At 35.0% G+C, this 25217-nt stretch overlaps 1 protein-coding gene across 1 annotated transcript in view; it reads right to left on the bottom strand.

The window, feature by feature from the left end:
• Positions 1-107: 107 nt before the first annotated feature.
• LOC100375525 (N-chimaerin-like) overlaps positions 108-25217 on the bottom strand; it is a 60173-nt gene continuing 35063 nt past the window's right edge. The window contains exons 4-12 of the mRNA XM_078009635.1: positions 17318-17434; positions 14524-14797; positions 13645-13728; positions 11873-11957; positions 5655-5828; positions 5300-5377; positions 4678-4815; positions 1090-1204; positions 108-310 (exon numbers count right to left, since the gene is read on the bottom strand). Of these exons, the coding sequence (XP_077865761.1) occupies positions 133-310; positions 1090-1204; positions 4678-4815; positions 5300-5377; positions 5655-5828; positions 11873-11957; positions 13645-13728; positions 14524-14797; positions 17318-17434 (1243 nt within the window). The 3' untranslated portion in view covers positions 108-132. The remainder of the gene's footprint in view (positions 311-1089; positions 1205-4677; positions 4816-5299; positions 5378-5654; positions 5829-11872; positions 11958-13644; positions 13729-14523; positions 14798-17317; positions 17435-25217) is intronic.

Here is a 25217-nt window from a genome sequence, read left to right as displayed (position 1 = left end):
TGAGGATAATGATCTCACAGAATCTAGTGCAAGAAACATTATCAATCTCGCTAAGTGACATATTTTCTTATTACAGTATTCCTTAGATTAACAGATATATAAATTGATTATTTAGATTAAAAATGATTTTATTTACAAATCTAATAAAACATTATTGTTGGCAATTAGGAGCTCAACCACATGTTGCTGGAATTTCATGTTTGTCAGACTTTCCAACGATTCCACTTCTGGTGATCGAAGCAATGTTGGTCCAAACACAACGCCAAGGTTCTCAGACCCCATCAAATTTTTAGAGCGATGTTCAGTTACCCTGGAAACAAGTAAAAACAAAAGTCTTTAGAGACAATCTGATGTAGGCTTGGTTACCGGTACTGTTTGCTTTCTAACATAATTGTTGCTTGGTTGACTTGATTAAAATCTGAAGAAACCAGTGTTAAAATCTTGAACAATAAATCATGAACTGTGTTACAGACTGCATGTACAGAAGGATTGTATAAGTAAGAGGTGTTTTCATTGGTTATACACCTCCAGATCGAGATTACACGCATACATGTAGTCATATGTGTCATAGTTAGAAGCAAGCAAGTTGGATCTAGAGTCAAATCAGATTTAAATATTAATTTGGTGACAAATTGAAATGAGAATAAACTGAGAACCTCTGTATACTGAGCACTACTATGTAAACTAAACACCTGCATATACTGAACACCTATGTAAACTGAACACCTTAATATACTGAGCAGCTATGTAAACCGAACACCTGCATATACTAAACACCTATGTAAACTGAGCAGCTATGTAAACCGAACACCTACATATACTGAACACCTATGTAAACCAAACACCTGCATAAACTGAACACCTATGTAAACTGAGCAGCTATGTAAACCAAACACCTACATATACTGAACACCTATGTAAACTGAGCACCTGCATATACTGAACACCTATGTAAACTCAACACCTTAATATACTGAGCAGCTATGTAAACCGAACACTTGCATATAATGAGCACTTGCATATACTGAACACCTATGTAAACTGAACACTACATATACTGAACACCTGAATAAACTACACTATACTCACCTGTGTAGATGGTTCACCATATACTTTAACGTCTGATAGTGTGCAGGCTTTAACTCTTGTAATTTATGTACAGCTTTATGCATTAGTTCTAACTTTTCTTCCGTAGTTTGATTTTCTATAAAAAAAATAACAGCCTTAATACAGTATGTACATTCTATAAATATGAATATAAATTCCTTAAAACTCAATACAGTCAGCATTAAAGGGGAACTAAATAGAGCCTAATTTGGTGTTTGTATTTATTAAGTTATGTATATTGATTATAAATTTGAAAAAAAAATTATGATTTAAATATGAGAATCCATAAACCTGCGAAGGACTTCCGTTTGCACCATCTTGCCATAAAAAAACGCCCTCATGAGGTATAAACAGGAAAGGCAACAAAGCATGATGACGAAATAGTATCTAATTATATATAAATAACTTGGGCAGTCATAGTTGACTGGATTGATGAATTGACTTCCAGCCTTGAGAGTTTCGACTTTTACGTTAATGATACTTACAAGTGTATCAACATGCAAATATTATGGATGTGCGAATGATTGAGACAGGCATTTTATTTTATTTTTTGTCCAACTGTACAATAAATGCTATTTCCATTACTGCTCTATGCGCACAAATTATTTCAAAGTCTGGATGCTGGAGTATGCAATCTTGAGTTCGTAGGGTGGTGGTGGAAAAATTTTCGTCCATGTATTCACGGGGCTGCACTGGCAAATCAATGGGGCAATTGTCACAGGAACACCAAGCAGATTGTTCACAGACTTCCTCGTAATTTGAAATAAAACTATCATTCGAACAAGGGGCATCGTCGACGATATACTCTCATCACTCACACTGGACTGAATTGAATCTTCACAGTATACCGTACTTCCCTGATCATAAGCCCATGAACACGTAAGGGAAAAGTAAGGGATGGGCTTATACTCGAGGACCACCTCAGAAAAGATGATTTTGTTTTAGGGTTAAACACTGTAAACATCGTGGTAACAACGAAAAATTATCTGCAAAAAATTCGTTCACCATACCGGGAAAATATCAGGAAAATAATACTTCTTTTTGAAAAAATGTGTCATTGATTTCCCAGACACTTTTACAATGAAGAAACAAACATGTTCATAAAAAACACATACATTTTATTACAATTCGATTTACATACAGTCTGTGGGAAAACAGTCAAAGGCATTTATCATTATCTTCGTTTTGGTATGTTTTCGATCGTAGGCAAACTCTCAACGCAAAGCAATTTTCACAATGAAGTTTTTCAGCGTGATTTAACCTGAAATGACTTCCTTTGACCTAACAGGTCATGTTTTTCTTTAACCAATCAAAATGATCTGTCGTAATGACGACATTTTCTGATTATTGACAATTTTTTTAACGCAATGCGGAAGTGACTACTGCAATGTTAGAATACAATCTGTCGATTGTCGACTCGCAATATCCGAAAAGTAACGACGATTAATAGTAACTGCGAGTAAATGACAGAATAGAAAGGATGCAAACCACGTTATGTACATTCACTATGCACTCTGCAAGTTTTCTTATAAAATCACAAACCAAACTACCGTACCAATCACGTCCAGTAAAAAACACTCTGAATGCCCTGAACTCGATAAATGCCTGGGATGAAGGATGGGCTTCATACTCAGGAGGGGCTTACAATCAGGGAAGTAGGGTATTTTAACACAATTGGGCTCCCACTGTCAGAATACTGTGGGTCAAACACATAATGTTCTAACCCAAGTTCTAAAAATGACGAGCATCAGGAACCCGTAATGTTTAATGTATGTACGAAATCCACCCATAAATGCCTGATATTTGATGATTTTTTAGCACAAAAATGACCACAATTCGGCCATTTTAAATAGGATATAGTCAAACCAATATATCTGTTTATCTATGACATGATGTATAATGAATATTTAAAATTTGAAAATATTATCATTCAAAACAAGTCAGAGATATGGGTCTAGAAGCCCATTCATTAAAACAAAATGGCCGCCAGACAGCCATTTTGAATCCGATCTGAAAAATAAATGATGTGCATCAGGAACCCGTAATGTCTAATGTATGTACCAAGTTTGAACAAAATCCATCCATACATGCCAGAAATGCTTGATATTTGATGATTGTTTAGCACAAAAAAGGCCACCATTCGACCATTTTTAATAGGATTGTCAAACCAATATATCTGTATATCTATGACATGATGTATAATGAATATTTAAAATTTGAACATAATCAGTGAAAGCAAGTCAGAGATATGGCACAAGAACCACATTCATTAATACAAAATGGCCACCAGTCGGCCATTTTGAATCTTATCTGAAAAACAAAATGATGTGCATCAAGGTCCTATAATGTCCAATGTATATACCAAGTTTGAACAAAACCCATCTGTAAACAGCCGAGAAATGCTTGATTTTGATGATTTTTAGCACAAAAATGGCCGCCATTCGGCCATCTTGAATCAGATCGTGAAACAAATTGACGTGCATATGTATAATATCATGTATGATGTATGTGTGAAGTTTGATTGTGATTGGTGCAGGCATTTCTATGATACAGGTCTGGACGCACGCACAGACGCATGCACACACACACGGAGGTCAAAACATAAGTCCCCGTTTTCAGACTGCGTTGTGCATATAAAAGTTGAGTTTATACTAGTAGTACTAAATGCTTGGCAGCATGAACGGCTATGTACAATGGCGTATACGAATGTGATCAGATACTAAAACGTCATAGCTTTGAAAAGTACCCGGATGTTAAATATGTTTGTTTGTTAATTATTCCCCTCCATGAATGGCCTCCATGGTGATTAATTGTAAGTACTTTGAATGCCTATCCAAGCTACAGTTATAATTAAAACAAAATTAAACCACTGCAATATTATTTCGAATACAGTTTATAATATACATAACTATAAATTAAGGTCGCATTGAAGTTTGCTTTAAATGTTTGTATAATGGAAGTATAGTCACAATGTAATTACAATAGAGAGTCTAGTCCAATAACTTATACTGTAAAATACTTTATTTTAGCTGCAATTAATTTTCACTGAAAAGACTTTTTGGCTGATTTTTGATGAGTTGAATGTAAAACATGGGAAAAACGGTACATTTGCTGGGTTTAAAATCTGTATTAGAAGCCGCATCCTCAAAAGAAGTCAAACCCATTCTTGTTGAACAATTGAGAACAGAAAATTCACCATTTCTCATATGTGTAGATGCTCTAATAGAAGCCGCATCCCCTCTGTTGCATTGTACCATTTTAATGGAAACTGATTTTATAGTAGTTGAAAGCGAAAATAAAGTATTATATAGTATTTCTTTCTGCAATATTTGATCATGAATTGAGACTTTCTAGATTAATGCTTTTTAGTGTGATCCTATTAGCCATAGATCCAAAAGTATTGACTTTGCAAATTAATCTAGCCCACAGTTATTTGGGTCATACATGCAAATTCTATCCAATATAACACATACTGACCCTAAAATACTGATAAATCTCTCGATTGACTAAAAGTGCAACTGACTATAGGTGCCTACATCGTATGCATGTGATAATGAGAACCATACTTACGCACAGCAGTTATGAAATCTAGATAGACTTCATATGAAATAACAGGTATTGGAAGTTGTCTAAAATAAAGTTTTAAAGCTCCTGTTATTGTATTTATGTCATCATAATCGGACGGACCAATTCTAGCATTTTCACCATCTGCAAGTGTAAATCATAGTATAGTGAACAGAACAAATAATTTAGAAATATAAAAATCAACAAACAGAAGGTCAGAGAGTAATCAAATGTACAGGAGTGCATGCTGTAATGATAGGGTGGGAATGGCAACAACTACTGAAAAATGCTTTATTTTCACTTGAAATTAATTTTGTAATTGTTATTTTCGCTGAAGGAATGAATGAGTGTCAATAAAATCCAGCAAATATACCATTTTTCCTATATTTTACATTCAACTTGTCAAAAATCAGTGAAAATAAATTCCATACAAATCACCCAAAAAGTCTTTTCACCCAAAATTAATTCCAGCTTCAATAAAATATTCTACAGTATATGAATTATAAATGGGAGAAGGCTGTTGCACTGTATTTGACCCACAAATGTATACATTGTACACACACATCTATAATAATCATAATCAATAAAAGCAAGAAATTGATTCATGTAATGTACTACATGTGATTACCTTTATCAAATGACTGTCTAACCATTTCAATGTCATCACTGAATCCTGATACCCTGTATAAACCTTCAGCCGATAACCCTGTAATATCACAATAATCAATATTCATGTTCCTCAAATAATACTAAATGTACTGTATTAATCTCAACATCCCTCATATAATAATATAACCTGAATTGTATCAAAGTTACTAAAAACAATAGTTCAGCAACATATGGCAAGAAAAATAATATACCATATTAATCTTACTGTTCTTTATTATATAATACAGCATGAAATATGAAAAACTTCCCAAATAATAGTGCAGTAATATATATAAGCAAAATAAAATACTACTACTACTAATGTTATTTCTCACCTCTTGATTCAATTTCCTTGATACATTTATCCACTACAATAGGCCTGGTTGTATTATGTGCTTTGACTAGTGTGGTTAAATCAATACTGTACACTCGTTTGATAAGTCGTTTATCTGGCTGACAATCATGGGGTACCAACTTAGAGCACTGCTTATGAGTACTTAATGCACAATCTGTGAAAAGAAAAGAATGCATGTGCACTATATATTAATATACCTGACACATGTAGATGAAATTCGATATAAATTAAATAGATGAGTAAAAAATTACACAAAAAAAACACATTATTTTATTAAGAGTGCACATCAGACTAAATAGCCATGACTAGCTCCCAAGAAGTAAGCATTGTGAATAAATTAAATATCTCTCACCTGAACATTTGATACCTTGTGCTATGAGTCCCCACATGAAATATCTCTCACCTGAACATTTGACACCCTGTGCTATGAGTCCCCACATGAAATATCTCTCACCTGAACATTTGATACCTTGTGCTATGAGTCCCCACATGAAATATCTCTCACCTGAACATTTGATACCTTGTGCTATGAGTCCCCACATGAAATATCTCTCACTTGAACATTTGACACCCTGTGCTATGAGTCCCCACATGAAATATCTCATCTCAGCATTTGACACCCTGTGCTATGAGTCCCCACATGAAATATCTCACCTGAACATTTGACACCCTGTGCTATGAGTCCCCACATGAAATATCTCATCTGAACATTTGAGACACTGTGCTACAAGTCCCCACATGAAATATCTCTCACCTGAACATTTGACACCTTGTGCTATGAGTCCCCACATGAAATATCTCACCTGAACATTTGACACACTGTGCAATGAGTCCACATGTGAAATATCTCTCATCTGAACATTTGACACCCTGTGCTATGAGTCCCCACATGAAATATCTCTCACCTGAACATTTGACACCCTGTGCTATGAGTCCCCATGTGAAATATCTCTCACCTGAACATTTGACACCCTGTGCTATAAGTCCCCACATGAAATATCTCTCACCTGAACATTTGACACCCTGTGCTATGAGTCCCCACATGAAATATCTCTCACCTGAACATTTGACACCCTGTGCTATGAGTCTCCATATGAAATATCTCTCACTTGAACATTTGACACCCTGTGCTATGAGTCCCCACATGAAATATCTCATCTCAGCATTTGACACCCTGTGCTATGAGTCCCCACATGAAATATCTCACCTGAACATTTGACACCCTGTGCTATGAGTCCCCACATGAAATATCTCATCTGAACATTTGAGACACTGTGCTATGAGTCCCCACATGAAATATCTCTCACCTGAACATTTGACACCTTGTGCTACGAGTCCCCACGTGAAATATCTCTCACCTGAACATTTGACACCTTGTGCTATGAGTCCCCACGTGAAATATCTCACCTGAACATTTGAGACACTGTGCTATAAGTCCCCATGTGAAATATCTCTCACCTGAACATTTGACACCTTGTGCTATGAGTCCCCACATGAAATATCTCTCACCTGAACATTTGACACCTTGTGCTACAAGTCCCCACATGAAATATCTCTCACCTGAACATTTGACACCTTGTGCTATGAGTCCCCACGTGAAATATCTCACCTGAACATTTGAGACACTGTGATATGAGTCCCCACATGAAATATCTCTCACCTGAACATTTGACACCCTGTGCTATGAGTCCCCACATGAAATATCTCTCACCTGAACATTTGACACCTTGTGCTATGAGTCCCCACATGAAATATCTCACCTGAACATTTGAGACACTGTGCTATAAGTCCCCATGTGAAATATCTCTCACCTGAACATTTGACACCCTGTGCTATGAGTCCCCACATGAAATATCTCTCACCTGAACATTTGACACCTTGTACTATGAGTCCCCACGTGAAATATCTCACCTGAACATTTGAGACACTGTGCTATAAGTCCCCATGTGAAATATCTCTCACCTGAACATTTGACACCCTGTGCTATGAGTCCCCACATGAAATATCTCATCTGAACATTTGAGACACTGTGCTATGAATCCCCACATGAAATATCTCTCACCTGAACATTTGACACCTTGTGCTATGAGTCCCCACGTGAAATATCTCACCTGAACATTTGACACCCTGTGCTATGAGTCCCCACATGAAATATCTCATCTGAACATTTGAGACACTGTGCTATAAGTCCCCATGTGAAATATCTCTCACCTGAACATTTGACACCTTGTGCTACGAGTCCCCACGTGAAATATCTCACCTGAACATTTGACACCTTGTGCTATGAGTCCCCACATGAAATATCTCTCACCTGAACATTTGACACCTTGTGCTACGAGTCCCCACATGAAATATCTTACCTGAACATTTGAGACACTGTGCTATGAGTCCCCACATGAAATATCTTACCTGAACATTTGAGACACTGTGCTATGAATCCCCACATGAAATATCTCACCTGAGCATTTGACACCCTGTGCTATGAGTCCCCACATGAAATATCTCTCACCTGAACATTTGACACCTTGTGCTACGAGTCCCCACATGAAATATCTTACCTGAACATTTGAGACACTGTGCTATGAGTCCCCACATGAAATATCTCTCACCTGAACATTTGACACCTTGTGCTATGAGTCCCCACATGAAATATCTCTCACCTGAACATTTGACCCCTGTGCAATGAGTCCCCACATTAAATAACTCTCACTTGAACATTTGAGACACTGTGCTATGAATCCCCACATGAAATATCTCACCTGAGCATTTGACACCTTGTGCTATGAGTCCCCACATGAAATATCTCTCACCTGAACATTTGACACCTTGTGCTACGAGTCCCCACATGAAATATCTTACCCAAACATTTGAGACACTGTGCTATGAGTCCCCACATGAAATATCTTACCTGAACATTTGAGACACTGTGCTATGAATCCCCACATGAAATATCTCACCTGAGCATTTGACACCCTGTGCTATGAGTCCCCACATGAAATATCTCTCACCTGAACATTTGACACCTTGTGCTATGAGTCCCCACATGAAATATCTTACCTGAACATTTGAGACACTGTGCTATGAGTCCCCACATGAAATATCTCTCACCTGAACATTTGACACCTTGTGCTATGAGTCCCCACATGAAATATCTCTCACCTGAACATTTGACCCCTGTGCAATATGTCCCCACATGAAATATACCACCTGAACATTTGACCCCTGTGCAATGAGTCCCCACATGAAATATTTCACCTGAACATTTGACACACTGTGCAATGAGTCCCCACATGAAATATCTCATCTGAACATTTGACACCCTGTGCTATGAGTCCCCACATGAAATATCTCTCACCTGAACATTTGACACCCTGTGCTATGAGTCCCCATGTGAAATATCTCTCACCTGAACATTTGACACCCTGTGCTATAAGTCCCCACATGAAATATCTCTCACCTGAACATTTGACACCCTGTGCTATGAGTCCCCACATGAAATATCTCTCACCTGAACATTTGACACCCTGTGCTATGAGTCTCCATATGAAATATCTCTCACTTGAACATTTGACACCCTGTGCTATGAGTCCCCACATGAAATATCTCATCTCAGCATTTGACACCCTGTGCTATGAGTCCCCACATGAAATATCTCACCTGAACATTTGACACCCTGTGCTATGAGTCCCCACATGAAATATCTCATCTGAACATTTGAGACACTGTGCTATGAGTCCCCACATGAAATATCTCTCACCTGAACATTTGACACCTTGTGCTACGAGTCCCCACGTGAAATATCTCTCACCTGAACATTTGACACCTTGTGCTATGAGTCCCCACGTGAAATATCTCACCTGAACATTTGAGACACTGTGCTATAAGTCCCCATGTGAAATATCTCTCACCTGAACATTTGACACCTTGTGCTATGAGTCCCCACATGAAATATCTCTCACCTGAACATTTGACACCTCGTGCTACAAGTCCCCACATGAAATATCTCTCACCTGAACATTTGACACCTTGTGCTATGAGTCCCCACGTGAAATATCTCACCTGAACATTTGAGACACTGTGATATGAGTCCCCACATGAAATATCTCTCACCTGAACATTTGACACCCTGTGCTATGAGTCCCCACATTAAATATCTCTCACCTGAACATTTGACACCTTGTGCTATGAGTCCCCACATGAAATATCTCACCTGAACATTTGAGACACTGTGCTATAAGTCCCCATGTGAAATATCTCTCACCTGAACATTTGACACCCTGTGCTATGAGTCCCCACATGAAATATCTCTCACCTGAACATTTGACACCTTGTGCTATGAGTCCCCACGTGAAATATCTCACCTGAACATTTGAGACACTGTGCTATAAGTCCCCATGTGAAATATCTCTCACCTGAACATTTGACACCCTGTGCTATGAGTCCCCACATGAAATATCTCATCTGAACATTTGAGACACTGTGCTATGAGTCTCCACATGAAATATCTCTCACCTGAACATTTGACACCCTGTGCAATGAGTCCCCACATTAAATAACTCTCACTTGAACATTTGAGACACTGTGCTATGAATCCCCACATGAAATATCTCTCACCTGAACATTTGACACCTTGTGCTATGAGTCCCCACGTGAAATATCTCACCTGAACATTTGACACCCTGTGCTATGAGTCCCCACATGAAATATCTCATCTGAACATTTGAGACACTGTGCTATAAGTCCCCATGTGAAATATCTCTCACCTGAACATTTGACACCTTGTGCTACGAGTCCCCACGTGAAATATCTCACCTGAACATTTGACACCTTGTGCTATGAGTCCCCACATGAAATATCTCTCACCTGAACATTTGACACCTTGTGCTACGAGTCCCCACATGAAATATCTTACCTGAACATTTGAGACACTGTGCTATGAGTCCCCACATGAAATATCTTACCTGAACATTTGAGACACTGTGCTATGAATCCCCACATGAAATATCTCACCTGAGCATTTGACACCCTGTGCTATGAGTCCCCACATGAAATATCTCTCACCTGAACATTTGACACCTTGTGCTACGAGTCCCCACATGAAATATCTTACCTGAACATTTGAGACACTGTGCTATGAGTCCCCACATGAAATATCTCTCACCTGAACATTTGACACCTTGTGCTATGAGTCCCCACATGAAATATCTCTCACCTGAACATTTGACCCCTGTGCAATGAGTCCCCACATTAAATAACTCTCACTTGAACATTTGAGACACTGTGCTATGAATCCCCACATGAAATATCTCACCTGAGCATTTGACACCTTGTGCTATGAGTCCCCACATGAAATATCTCTCACCTGAACATTTGACACCTTGTGCTACGAGTCCCCACATGAAATATCTTACCTGAACATTTGAGACACTGTGCTATGAGTCCCCACATGAAATATCTTACCTGAACATTTGAGACACTGTGCTATGAATCCCCACATGAAATATCTCACCTGAGCATTTGACACCCTGTGCTATGAGTCCCCACATGAAATATCTCTCACCTGAACATTTGACACCTTGTGCTACGAGTCCCCACATGAAATATCTTACCTGAACATTTGAGACACTGTGCTATGAGTCCCCACATGAAATATCTCTCACCTGAACATTTGACACCTTGTGCTATGAGTCCCCACATGAAATATCTCTCACCTGAACATTTGACCCCTGTGCAATATGTCCCCACATGAAATATACCACCTGAACATTTGACCCCTGTGCAATGAGTCCCCACATGAAATATTTCACCTGAACATTTGACACCTTGTGCTATGAGTCCCCACATGAAATATCTCACCTGAACATTGGACCCCTGTGCAATGAGTCCCCACATGAAATATCTCACCTGAACATTTGACATCCTGTGCTATGAGTCCCCACATGAAATATCTCACCTGAACATTGGACCCCTGTGCTATGAGTCCCCACATGAAATATCTCACCTGAACATTGGACCCCTGTGCAATGAGTCCCCACATGAAATATCTCACCTGAACATTTGACATCCTGTGCTATGAGTCCCCACATGAAATATCTCACCTGAGCATTTGACACCCTGTGCTATGAGTCCCCACATAAAATATCTCACCTGAGCATTTGACACCCTGTGCTATGAGTCCCCACATGAAATATCTCTCACCTGAACATTTGACACCCTGTGCAATGAGTCCCCACATGAAATTACCGCAATATTCACACCAGTTTGGACCAACAAAATTATGAACCTACAAATAAATAAGAAAAATAAATAAAGAACGTGTTTGTCAACAAGAAGTCAATAAAGAAAGGATAATGTACCAAAAGTTCATTGAATTATTGCATTTTTACAGAAACTAATTTCTGGCTATCATGACTATCAAAAATATAGACAAAATAGTGTCATAGAAGAAGTCATTTGAGCATTTGTATATTTATTGGTAGCTAATTTAGCAAACAACAATAATCAAGTCAAATCAACAATAATCAAGTCAAATCAACAATAATCAAGTCAAATCAACAATAATCAAGTCAAATCAACAATAATCAAGTCAAATCAACAATAATCAAGTCAAATCAACAATAATCAAGTCAAATCAACAATAATCAAGTCAAATCAACAATAATCAAGTCAAATCAACAATAATCAAGTCAAATCAACAATAATCAAGTCAAATCAACAATAATCAAGTCAAATCAACAATAATCAAGTCAAATCAACAATAATCAAGTCAAATCAACAATAATCAAGTCAAATCAACAATAATCAAGTCAAATCAACAATAATCAAGTCAAATCAACAATAATCAAGTCAAAACAGCAATAATCAAGTCAAATCAACAATAATCAAGTCAAAACAACAATAATCAAGTCAAATCAACAATAATCAAGTCAAAACAGCAATAATCAAGTCAAATCAACAATAATCAAGTCAAAACAACAATAATCAAGTCAAATCATCAATAATCAAGTCAAATCAACAATAATCAAGTCAAATCAACAATAATCAAGTCAAATCAACAATAATCAAGTCAAAACAACAATAATCAAGTCAAATCAACAATAATCTAGTCAAATCAACAATAATCAAGTCAAATCAACAATAATCAAGTCAAAACAACAATAATCAAGTCAAATCAACAATAATCAAGTCAAAACAACAATAATCAAGTCAAATCAACACTTCAGCGTTTTTTTTTTTTTTTAGAAGTTACCCACATCCAACCATTTTTCCTGAAATCCAGACAGACAACCATCTATCTATCTATCCTGATGATAGACACATCATCATCGGCATAGCTCAGTGGATCTAAGATCATTGAACTAAAAATGATATGTGCCAACCAGCTTAGTAATGTAGTTTTTATATTCATGTATATGACAAAAAAGGTATTTTATATGAAAGATACTGGTTATATAAAAAAGAGCAAAAGTTGCAGTTAAACACTGGTGGCACTGTTCACAAAATAAGTAGAAAAGTATTAAGTTGGATAATACATTAAGGCAGACACACAATTTAACCTAATCCAACAAGAGTATTATTTTTAAGTTATAACAATGAATACCTTAAATTTATGTGGTTTTTCATAAAACAAAGATTATTTTAAAGCTTTAGCAATAAATACCTTAATTTTACGTGGTTTCTCATGCGATGAGAACATTATTTTGAAGCTATAGCAATAAATACCTTAAATTTGTGTGCTTTCTCATGCATTGAGGACATTATTTTTAAGCTATAGCAATAAATACCTTAAATTGATGTGGTTTCTCATGCAATGAGGACATTATTTTGAAGCTATAGCAATAAATACTTTAAATTTATGTGGTTTTTCATAAGACAAAGGCATTATGTTTAAGCTATAGCAATTAATACCTTAAATTTGTGTGCTTTCTCATGCAATGAGGACATTATTTTGAAGCTATAGCAATAAATACCTTAAATTTATGTGGTTTTTCATAAGACGAGGGAACTATTTCTTCTATTTCTTCAATATGTTCTGGTTTAGTTGGAGCATCTTTCTATAATAATGAATAAAAGAATGTAAAATATCACCAAAAGTCCATACATTAATTAATTTGGTGACCCATTAATTCATTTTTTCATTTACTCCATTCATTGATTTTTGCATTTATTTCATATTTATACATTGTCCATTTGTCCAATCATTTATTCACTTTTTCATTTGTTAAGTCATGTTTTCAAAATTTTCATTCACTTGTCCATTTATCTGATCTTTCATTCATCAAATTATTTATTCTATTATTCCATTGTCTAATTATTCACTAACTTGTTCATTTGTATAATCAATAATCTAATGTTCAATCATTCATTCAGCTGTTCAATCAATTCATTTATCTAATTATCATCCACTTGTTCATTTGCATATTTCACTCATCTGACTAAGCATGTCTGATAATTCATTCATTGACCAATCCTTTCACTCATTCATTGACCAATTATTTCACTCATTCAGTCATTGAACAATTCTTTCACTCTTTCATTCATGACTAATTCTTTAACTCATTCATTCATTGATCAATTATTTTACTCATTCAGTCATTGACCAATTATTTCACTCGTTCATTCATTGCCTAATTCTTTCATTGACCAATCACTTCACTCATTGACTAATTCTTTCATTGACCAATTACTTCACTCATTCATTCATTGACTAATTCTTTCACTCACTTGACTAGTCATATATTCATTTGTTTAATTATTTATTCACTTGTCAAATCCTTTATTCACTTGTTCATTCATTCATTCATTCAGGTGGTTTATTTGCTCACTCATTGATTCATTGTCGTACTTACCACTGTTATGTTAGCTTTATTGAACTCATCATAAATCTTCACTTCTTTCTTTACGCTTTGTTTTCTTTTCCTTCCATCTAGCGTTGTATACTTGGAATGGTGTTCATATATTGGTTCTGATACCATAACCGCAATATAATCAGCCGCTTTAGATTCCATATGCATGGTTATCAACCCATCTGATACCAAATCATGTATAGTATCAAATCGTTTATCGCCCACGTAGTGTTTCCCATCATAGAATAGTTTAAAATTCTTAGTTACGCCTCCAAACCTGTGAAATTGTAAAAATGAGAGAGAGAGACAAGTCAACCAGTCTGATACCAAATTATGTATAGTAGCAAATAATTTAGTGCGTACGTAGTGACTTCCATCGTGGAATAGTTTAAACTTCTAAACCTGTAAATGAGAGATACAAGTAAGGAGAGCTAGACAAAATAACCTAATGGTGGTACATGTTGGTAGTTATTACCAACTCGCAGTCAAGAATCGACTTTACATCTGATAAACAACAAAGTGTGAATAAATAGAGGTATACATGGAAACATTTCTTCTAGCAGCAAGCTCTACTATGGTGACCATTTTTCAAAGATTACTGTAAAACACTTATTTTAAGTAACTTTTGGGTAACAGCTACGTAACAAAATGTAGCAAATTTAGCTACTTTGTATTTCCTAAATAAGCAGTTAGACCATTGGCAATTTAGCAAAATTAGAAATAATCTCAATTATGCATCTAAATAATTGACTTTATAAATGTGGTTTACAGTGTTTCAGGTACACAAAGTGTTTCTGTAGACATTCTTTATAAGTTACAGGGATTACAACAAATACAGTTTATCCTTAATTCCACATAGGTTTGTCAGATTATGTTGCTTAATGTAATTTAGATTCTCATAAACAGAAATTAGAAATGAAACATGATAAGAGTGTTACAAGATACACAGCATCTATTTTAAGACTGTGCACACTGCATAAAACATTCATCTCATATATACATCTTACAAAAAGTCTTAAACAGAAATAAACTTTAATAACCCCTATAATTTTGAACCACATTTTCTACAATTCGTGTTCATTCATGATGAACTTTTCAAATGTTGCTAAGTAGATACTAGAGAGTGTACAGTAATTAAATGTTATCCCAAGACTCTTGTCCAAAAAATGGTGGCTGATTTGCATATAAGTATTATTTAATTTGCATACGAGTATTATTTAATTTGCATATAAGTATTATTTAATTTGCATATGAGTATTATTTAATTTGCATATGAGTATTATTTAATTTGCATATGAGTATTATTTAATTTGCATATGAGTATTATTTAATTTGCATATGAGTATTATTTAATTTGCATGAGTATCATTTGATTTGCACATGAGTAGTAGTTATTAGACCATTTTCCATTCACTGCGAGAATCACACGTTATGCGTGAAATCAAACGTAAAAACAGGACAAACAAAGGACATAGTATCGTACGTAGTGCTGTCAAACATCGCATGAGATTCGTCAAACGTGAAAGTATTTTGGGGGACATTTCCATGCTTAATAATGTGCTGTCCACATTTGAAGATAGGCAATTTCGATTAAGTGAGGGTATTCGGAAGCAATATTTTTCTGTCGAAAATCGGCCAGCTACGAAATAGAAAAATTCTAGTTCAAAATCAAATCATTTGATTTTTGTGGCAGACATTCGACGTGCGTTTTTCATGCATCTCGTGAGATCTCGCAATTGTACGGAAAATCACCTTTTTGTATATTAGTGATATTGAATTTGCATAACGAGGTAGTTGATTTACATACAATTAGTAGTTAATTTACATACACGTAGTTGGTAATTTGCATACAAGTGGTAGTTATTAAATGGTTAAATAATTCAAAAACATTCACGGAAAATACATATACCAGAATGTGTAACCTTCAGAGGTCATGTATTAAGCCAATTAAAGGCACATAAGCTGCAATTTACGAACAAAACTCCCAGGGTATGGAGAAACTAATATTTTGTATTTATTTATTTGTCTAGATTTTCTGCTGGAATAAATTAATGAAAGTCAAATTCAGTTCAAATACTCTTCTCTCTACATGTGTATTTGAAATATAACTCATCTAAATTCAATGAAAGAAATTACAATACTGAGTATATATCACATTAGAAAATAAAAGTTTAATTATATGAACAATTATTTCCCATGATTCCATGGTGCAATCCCTGGGATTGGTAGCTTACCCTTTTAAAATTAAAATTACTGTAAATCTCTTCATAATATGAACAATATAGCAAAATAGTGATGTATATATTTACATTGTCACCCACGTATTCCAGTAACAAATCACCACCACATGTGTATATTTCAAATTCTTCAGTAAATATGATACGACTACAACAACATGCCTCAGTTTGTCACTAGGATTTGACTGCATTTTATTATTGTAAAGTTATATAATTTCAATAAAGAAAATTATCATTATTGCAATAAAACACTATGATATAGCTATGTGCAGTTTTTATACATCTGATTCGTGAATTGATAGAATCTAAATTTAAACCAACAGAAAAATGTGAATAAATCAAGCCTAAGAAATACATATTTTGCTTATTAAATGGATATCTTAGCTAATATAAGCTGTAGGTAATCTATTATGGTCTATGGCATGTATATACACCTTGGCTTAATTCATTCAGTGAATATAGAGGTAATTATTATGGCATATTGAGTCTATATACACCTATGTTTGAACTGCTTATTGGGTCTAAAGAGTCTATATACACTTTTATTTGTAATGACTTACCTTAAACTAAGTGTATAGCTTCCCGGAGATCTTTGACTTTCCCGAACGAGGTAACTGCCATCACCAAATTTGGCCAATAATCTGTCGGCTTCCTCTCTTGATATCATACCATGGCATCTGTAAACATAAACAAACAGTTATTTACCCCATCTTTCACTACCAATTTATGCCAAATTTCATAACCTTACAAAAAATTGTTGAAGTATTAAGTTGCTTCCAAAGAGATACTAATTAATAATTTAAATAGTTGATTACAAATTTTAGGCAATATATAATCATGATAAATTGAAATTAATATTGAATTTAGAAAACAATTACAGAAATATTTGGCGAGTTGAGTTTGACGAAAATGATCAACACCATCAACGGATTTAGTGACTGATGTATGTACAGTTAAAACATGTATGAGAAATTATCTATAGAGACAAGAAAAACGACAAATAAAAACAGAACTAAACAGAACCAGAATAAGAACCAGAGGACTACGCACAGAACAGCACTTCATCCATGAATTGCCTATTCCAAATGGTCATATGTACAAACTCCTTTCAACAAACTGAGGTCAGAGTTCAACTGAAAAGGTTTCATTCTATTAATGAGTGGAATTTTTTGATATGACCCCACGAGGGCGCACTCACTCACTCACTCACTCAGACAGCCAATAAAACAAGTTCCTCATGGAGAAATCATCAGATGAGTTTCCATGGTAACCATCATACAAAACACACAAGTAACATCCTATCTTGACCTTTTTTTTCCCTACAGAATTTATTCATAAACCGTTGCTTCACCCCAGATTTTTGAATTCATCAGTGTTAACAACATGTATACAACATAATTTCAATTACATTTATAAGATTAATAAACTACATAAGGACCTCAAGGCTATATATTGGATAGTCACCTTGGATAAATGTAGTTGTATGTAAGTGTATGAGAAAGTAGTCAATGTAATTTAGTTCATTAGTCCACCATGCATTGTGCAGGTGTGAGTTTTCACACTAATTTCATATCTTGCTTCAGGCAAACAAAAATAACTCAAATTATTACAGAAAAAATTCATGAGAACATGACAGGATGATTAACTTTAATGGCAGTCAATTTAACAATATAAATATTTTATGGAATGAACCGATATTCCACTATAACTGTATGTACAACACCTTATGATTTCAAACACAGCTAATATAAGTGATCTGAATACCTTATTTTGACAAATAATTTTACATTTCACAAATCAGTATATCGTAAAACTAACAAAATTTGTGAAATTGTTTGTTAAACTTAATAATATTGTGTACACTGCTAGAAATAAATGTTAAATAATTCATAATCTGAGAAAGTTTAAATCTTCACTGCTATAATATCTGCTAATAATAAGAGAATGTTAAAATTTTAAAATTGTTCTATGAGTATGTTCCACTATTCACAAAGCTGCAAAATTTTTTATCAGTCTATGGCCAAGACTGTCTGGAAAAAAAAAAATTTCAAGTGCCCATGAACCTGGATCTATACTTTATTATTGTCTGTTGCAAAATTAAAATGGTTTAAATATTCACCTACATCCACATGACCACAAACACTGATCTGATCTTCGTAGATTCAAATATAGGTGTATGCAATATATTTATTGATTTATTACTTGGAGAAACATTCAAATTTACCCATAATGCAGTGGTGATGTCAATGTTTGTGCACTCACTAATCTGTACTCACCACTTGAGGGTGCAATTTAACATAACATTGTCACCTTACTTTAATATTGCACTGATGAAACATGACAAAGAAAAAAAATCCTTTATTTGAAGTAAATAATCACCATGGTAACCACGGTGTCGTTGATTTGATGAGTCATCCATCTTTGTAGTCAACTAATGACTACGGTTAATAGAAAACCAGTCAAGTATTACAAGACAAAAGAGAAGATCTCAAGGAAGCAATGAGAATACTAAGTTATACTTGGTGTATGAGTCATCGATACATACACCTTTAATAGTGAGTGGGATTTTGATGTTAGATATAGGGGGGAAAAGACTATTCAACCCACCCCCCACCCCCTGTTACACACATACACTAACTGGAACTCAAACACATGGTGATCATTTAAACATGTTACACAAATAATATACTATTATTGCAGGTTCAAACCAAATCTAATATATCCTTAATTCAATAGCATTGATAAGTTTTTGAGCAATTGGAGCATGATACTTATATTATTAGTGGGCGATTGGGGCGTGTGGGCATTTGGGGCGTGTGGGCAACCTGGGTGTGTGGGCAATAGGGGTGTGTGGACAATTGGGGTTGGGATCTATGGGCAGTTGGGGTGTGTGGACAATTGGGGTTGGGATCTATGAGCAGTTGGGGTGTGTGGACAATTGGGGTTGGGGTCTATGGGCAGTTGGGGCGTGTGGGCAATCAGGGTTGGGGTCTATGGGCAGTTGGGGTGTGTGGACAAATCTAAGGTAGGTCTACCCAAGGTACTTAATACACCAAGTATCAAAGCAATCAGCCTTGTTGTTTTCAAGCAGAAGTCAAAAAAGTAAAAAGTTGATGCGGACAATAACGGATAATAACTCATATGATAATTAAGCTCTTCTAGACAAAGTCGACAGTGGAGCTAAAAATACATAATGCACAACATGCTATACATTATTTTTAGTTAAATGATTTTTGCACCAAGAACAATATTTATAGAGCATATATCCCCTATCAGAAACACAACTCTAAGAGAAGCATATATAAACCAAGAATTGCATTTACTGTATGCTGGATTATTAAAAGACAACTTATTTTGACCATAGACTCACCTCTTTATGTAAGTGTATCCATTACAGTACTTGTAGATGACAAAGAAATGTGTATAAATGTAATAATGATCAAATCAAAATTGTACCAAACTTCCTAAATTATTTAAACTAAGAATTATGAAAAATTACTCCTAAATCAATCTCAATATGCAAGAAATTCAATATAATAATGCAAGAGAATATCTTTTTTGATTTATTTTCATTTATGTCTTTTAATAGCAGTAAATGACTGCTCAGATAGAAGCTATCAATTTAACAATATCTGACCATATAATGCAGACACTGCTGTGACCAATGATTAATGACATGTCAGCATTTTATATTGATGGCTTTGTTATTGGTTATTGTCATATTTACATGCACTCACTGCCATCCACAAAATGCAGTAACATTTTTAACCCTATGTCTAAACCACTGCAAGATCTTGCGAGTTGCATGATCAAATGTTTGCCGCAAAAATTAGATGATTAGATTTTGCACTTGTATTTCTTTTGTTTGTCCATAGCTCAATATTAAACTGCTGATCTTTCAGAAGGAAATATGGCATTGAGAAACCCTTACTTCATTGAAACTGAAACATCATGAAATGAATATAATAGTTATTAAATGTTAAGTTCTAATGCCACTATGATGCTAGGACCTTTGTTTGACCCGTTTTTATGTTGATTTCATGCAATAACGCTTTGTCTCGCAGTGAAGAGGAAATGTTCTATTAATGTACATGGTAGTGTGAAAACCACCTTTATTAATTCAAGTCTGTTGTTTCATAATGTTTACTTGTAATAGAAAAAGATAATAGGATAACATGTACAACACCTGCATATCACTAATAGATTAGTACCAAGTATTCCCAACACAATATGACCTACACTGTAGTACTACTATTAGACAGCCAGCCAGGTAGATAAGTGCTTAACAAATTTGTATTTTCCGCATTTGTTGTTACATGCAGGCATCTATGCTAGATCAAGTCCTGATATAGTAAGATTTCATGACAAGGGCTATGCCAAAATTAAAAATCATTTTTTGGCCAAAACTCCCCATAGAAAGCACTTTTCTACCTTCTGCTGGCTGTCTATATCTACAGTTTCCTTCTTATAACCTGACTGTTATTATACATCTTTCTGGTCCTGATCTGATTGCTATAATTCAGCTGTGACGACAGGACGAGGTAGTGAAAAGCTGTAAAACTTCACTCTGTAATACATCTGCAAATTTATCAACAAGATATCATCATGCCTTATATGGAATTTGCACATGTATTTTCTAATGAGGTAATTGTCAAATACTCAATGATCCAAGGTAACTTCCAGATACTATATGAAAATGACAACATTGTGCTACATTATATTGTACCTAACAATCTGCAAATACAATGTTTCCATGGAAACAACAGCTTGGGGATGTTGCCAAAGAATCTCAGCTAATTAGAATAAAAACTAGGTAATAAGTCTAATTCTGTTAAGATCTGGTGATTTCACTACATGTAAAACTGGTAATAAGTCTAATGCTGTTGAGATCTGGTGATTTCACTACATGTAAGACTGGTAGGGCAAGATGTTTGGGGTGACCTAGGTGTGATATTTTTATTCACGACACACTAATCATTTTATGATACAAGTATGTCACTCTGACTCAAATGGCTGAAAATCAATACAATATGGCTTCACATAAATTATAGATAATCAAATTTATTCAACATTTCTTGTATATTTAAAAAATTTCTCATGAAAGAGAGGCAAGTCTTCTTTTCAAGAATCACTGCAACTACAAACAAACATAACAATTGGACCTATGTAAAAGGACTCTCTTTCACATGATTGTTTTGGTGGATATCACATTTTCAAATTGTTTGGGCATTAAAAAAAAGGATTTTCCTATCACGATTGGATAACTGAGGTAAATGTCATGCAAAAAGTCAGCCATTTTGAAGGTACACTTATAGTCTTTATACATGCCATATGACATGGTTTACAGTATAACCTAGCGGTAAGTTAAAACAGTGATTCATCTAAGCAATAATCTTTAATATATCTAAAAACAGAAAACAAATCTTGTTAAACAGCCTCCTTAAAGTAAAGCACTTGAAATTTATACAAGATCAGATGAGATAAAGTAATTAGTTAGTCATAAACCACTTCTTATTTGCTGCTTTCCACCGCGTGCACACCTGGAACAGTGACATTTGTATTCTACAGTTCACTATGCAAGTAATTTCTCTACAAATTCATTACCCACTTCCCCGCAGATTACTCACCTAAAATTTTAATCCAAATTTTTATTTTAATGCTTTGAATGCAAGGTTTGTCACCTTGTTTCCATTTTTCTTTAAAAATTGTGGTTCAAGACCAGTATGCAATGGAGGAGTCCTTGCTTCAAAGACAACCGAAAACAGGTCGGGCAATAGAAACCAATATAACAACACTACAACCGTATCACAATTGGGGAGTCCCTGCTTCAAAGACAATCGAAAACAGGTCGGGCAATAGAAACCAATATAACAACACTACAACCATATCACAATGGAGGAGTCCCTGCTTCAAAGACAACCGAAAACAGGTCGGGCAATAGAAACCAATATAACAACACTACAACCGTATCACAATTGGGGAGTTCTTGCTCCAAAGACAATCGAAAACAGGTCGGGCAATAGAAACCAATATAACAACACTACAACCGTATCACTATTGGGGAGTTCTTGCTCCAAAGACAATCGAAAACAGGTCGGGCAATAGAAACCAATATAACAACACTACAACCGTATCACAATTGGGGAGTTCTTGCTCCAAAGACAATCGAAAACAGGTCAGGCAATAGAAACCAATATAACAACACTACAACCGTATCACTATTGGGGAGTTCTTGCTCCAAAGACAATCGAAAACAGGTCGGGCAATAGAAACCAATATAACAACACTACAACCGTATCACAATTGGGGAGTCCTTGCTTCAAAGACAATCGAAAACAGGTTGGGCAATAGAAACCAATATAACAACACTACAACCGTATCACAATTGGGGAGTCCTTGCTTCAAAGACAATCGAAAACAGGTTGGGCAATAGAAACCAATATAACAACACTACAACCGTATCACAATTGGGGAGTCCTTGCTTCAAAGACAATCGAAAACAGGTCGGGCAATAGAAACCAATATAACAACACTACAACCATATCACAATGGAGGAGTCCTTGCTCCAAAGACAACCAAAAACAGGTCGGGCAATAGAAACCAATATAACAACACTGCAACCATATCACAATGGAGGAGTCCTTGCTCCAAAGACAATCGAAAACAGGTCGGGCAATAGAAACCAATATAACAACACTACACAACACATATCAATACCCCTAGATTGTCCACAGTCAAGGCCAACCAAACATGTTTTTAGCATTCAGTAATAAATACATGTATTATTGGTAAGAATCTATCCCTTTGTAGAAACAAGAAATAAGTAATTCACACAATTTGAATTATGCATACATGCTTGATCACATTGCAATAGGTATTGTTTAGACGATAATAACCATGACTGATTCCTCTCTGACAGAATCCCTAGAGTGTAAATCTGATAATACTTGAATAAAACTATCATTTTATAATATCTCAATTCAACCTGAACACCTGATGCTAGACACAGATTGATTGTGCAGCATCCGTGAAATTGACTTCAATTACGATAAGACACACAAAGATGAATCACGCTAATAATGAAATAATTTGATATAGTACTATAATCCCAATATCCTTGTATCCCCCCCCCCCCCAATTATTAAATCACATAGACTATGACTAGGCTTTCATCTCAAATAATTGCATAAAATAAAATAATGTAATCTGTTATGTTATTATATCAAAACCATGTACTGCTCCTGTTAATTCAGGGTCTCTATTTATTTGTGTACCAAATTCATTTAAAAAAAATAATTATTAAATGTATCCTTTCATTTGAGATCTAACTTTGTTGTTATTCATCAAGCTAATCCAATAAAAAAAATGCAATGCAAAAATTACCATCCTTTCATGTTACTTTGTTATGTTACATTTCCAGTGATACATTGTACCAGCCGAAAATTTCAACACAAAAGAAAGAAAAAAATAGTGCTTTAATAACAAAGATATAGATTGTAACATTTGATTAGTCAACGCGAATAGAATTACATTGCTTAGCATTAATAAATTTGGTGCCATGTTGTTGAAAGGTTGAAAGTAATCGCTATCATAAATGCTACATGTAGGAGTGAAACAATATTTGAATTCACGTCTTTTGATTTGATAACTGTTTGACCCTGTATCAGTACAAGCTTTTCTCCAACAAAATTCAGTTTTGTAATTGTGAATTTCTGATTGCATCAAAATTATTCTGACAATGAACTTGAATTACATGTATATATTTTTGGTGAAAAACAAGAGTACCTAGTTTTTGAATGACCATCTTGGGTGTAACTTGAATGTCAGTGTTATTTTCCGGTAGATTTACGTACTTTCTACAAAGCTTCATCTTAAAACAACACTGTTGCTGTGTGCAAACAATTTTCACTAAAATTACTGATGGTAAATCATACCATAGTAAATGCTATGTCTCTGTCAGTGTCTATTTTCATCCCAGAAAACCTGAATCACAATTAATTGAATCGACCATTCTATTAACACTAGACAAAAAATACCATTTGTATACTATTTATTTACACTCTCAGAAAATAGACAATTATTTTTATATTCATGAATTAATAGACTACAGACAGTAGACTATATATTTAAGGAGTCATCTTAAATTATCACATAAAGTCAGAAAATGCAGTACTTAAGGCATCACTCCTAGTACTCAGTATTAAGTCTGTATATAGTGATGTAATAAATGCAACTCATCTGTTACATAACAGGGTATAACTATCAGGAAATCTATTTCTTATTTGTCAACAATGATAGAGAAATCATCGTACATATTGACGTACATAATCACTTAAGGTACAGTGTAGCATATTACTCATGCATTTTTGACATGTGTGAACAAATTTTATTTTATGTAGAATATATCATTTGTCATTACATGTTAGTATGCTCACCTACAAAAGTCTTTAAAAATAGTCC

The sequence above is a fragment of the Saccoglossus kowalevskii genome, chromosome 21 (assembly GCF_978046115.1).
Source record: "Saccoglossus kowalevskii chromosome 21, keSacKowa6.1, whole genome shotgun sequence".
NCBI lineage: Eukaryota > Metazoa > Hemichordata > Enteropneusta > Harrimaniidae > Saccoglossus > Saccoglossus kowalevskii.
This window is presented reverse-complemented; position numbering and strand designations above follow the sequence as displayed.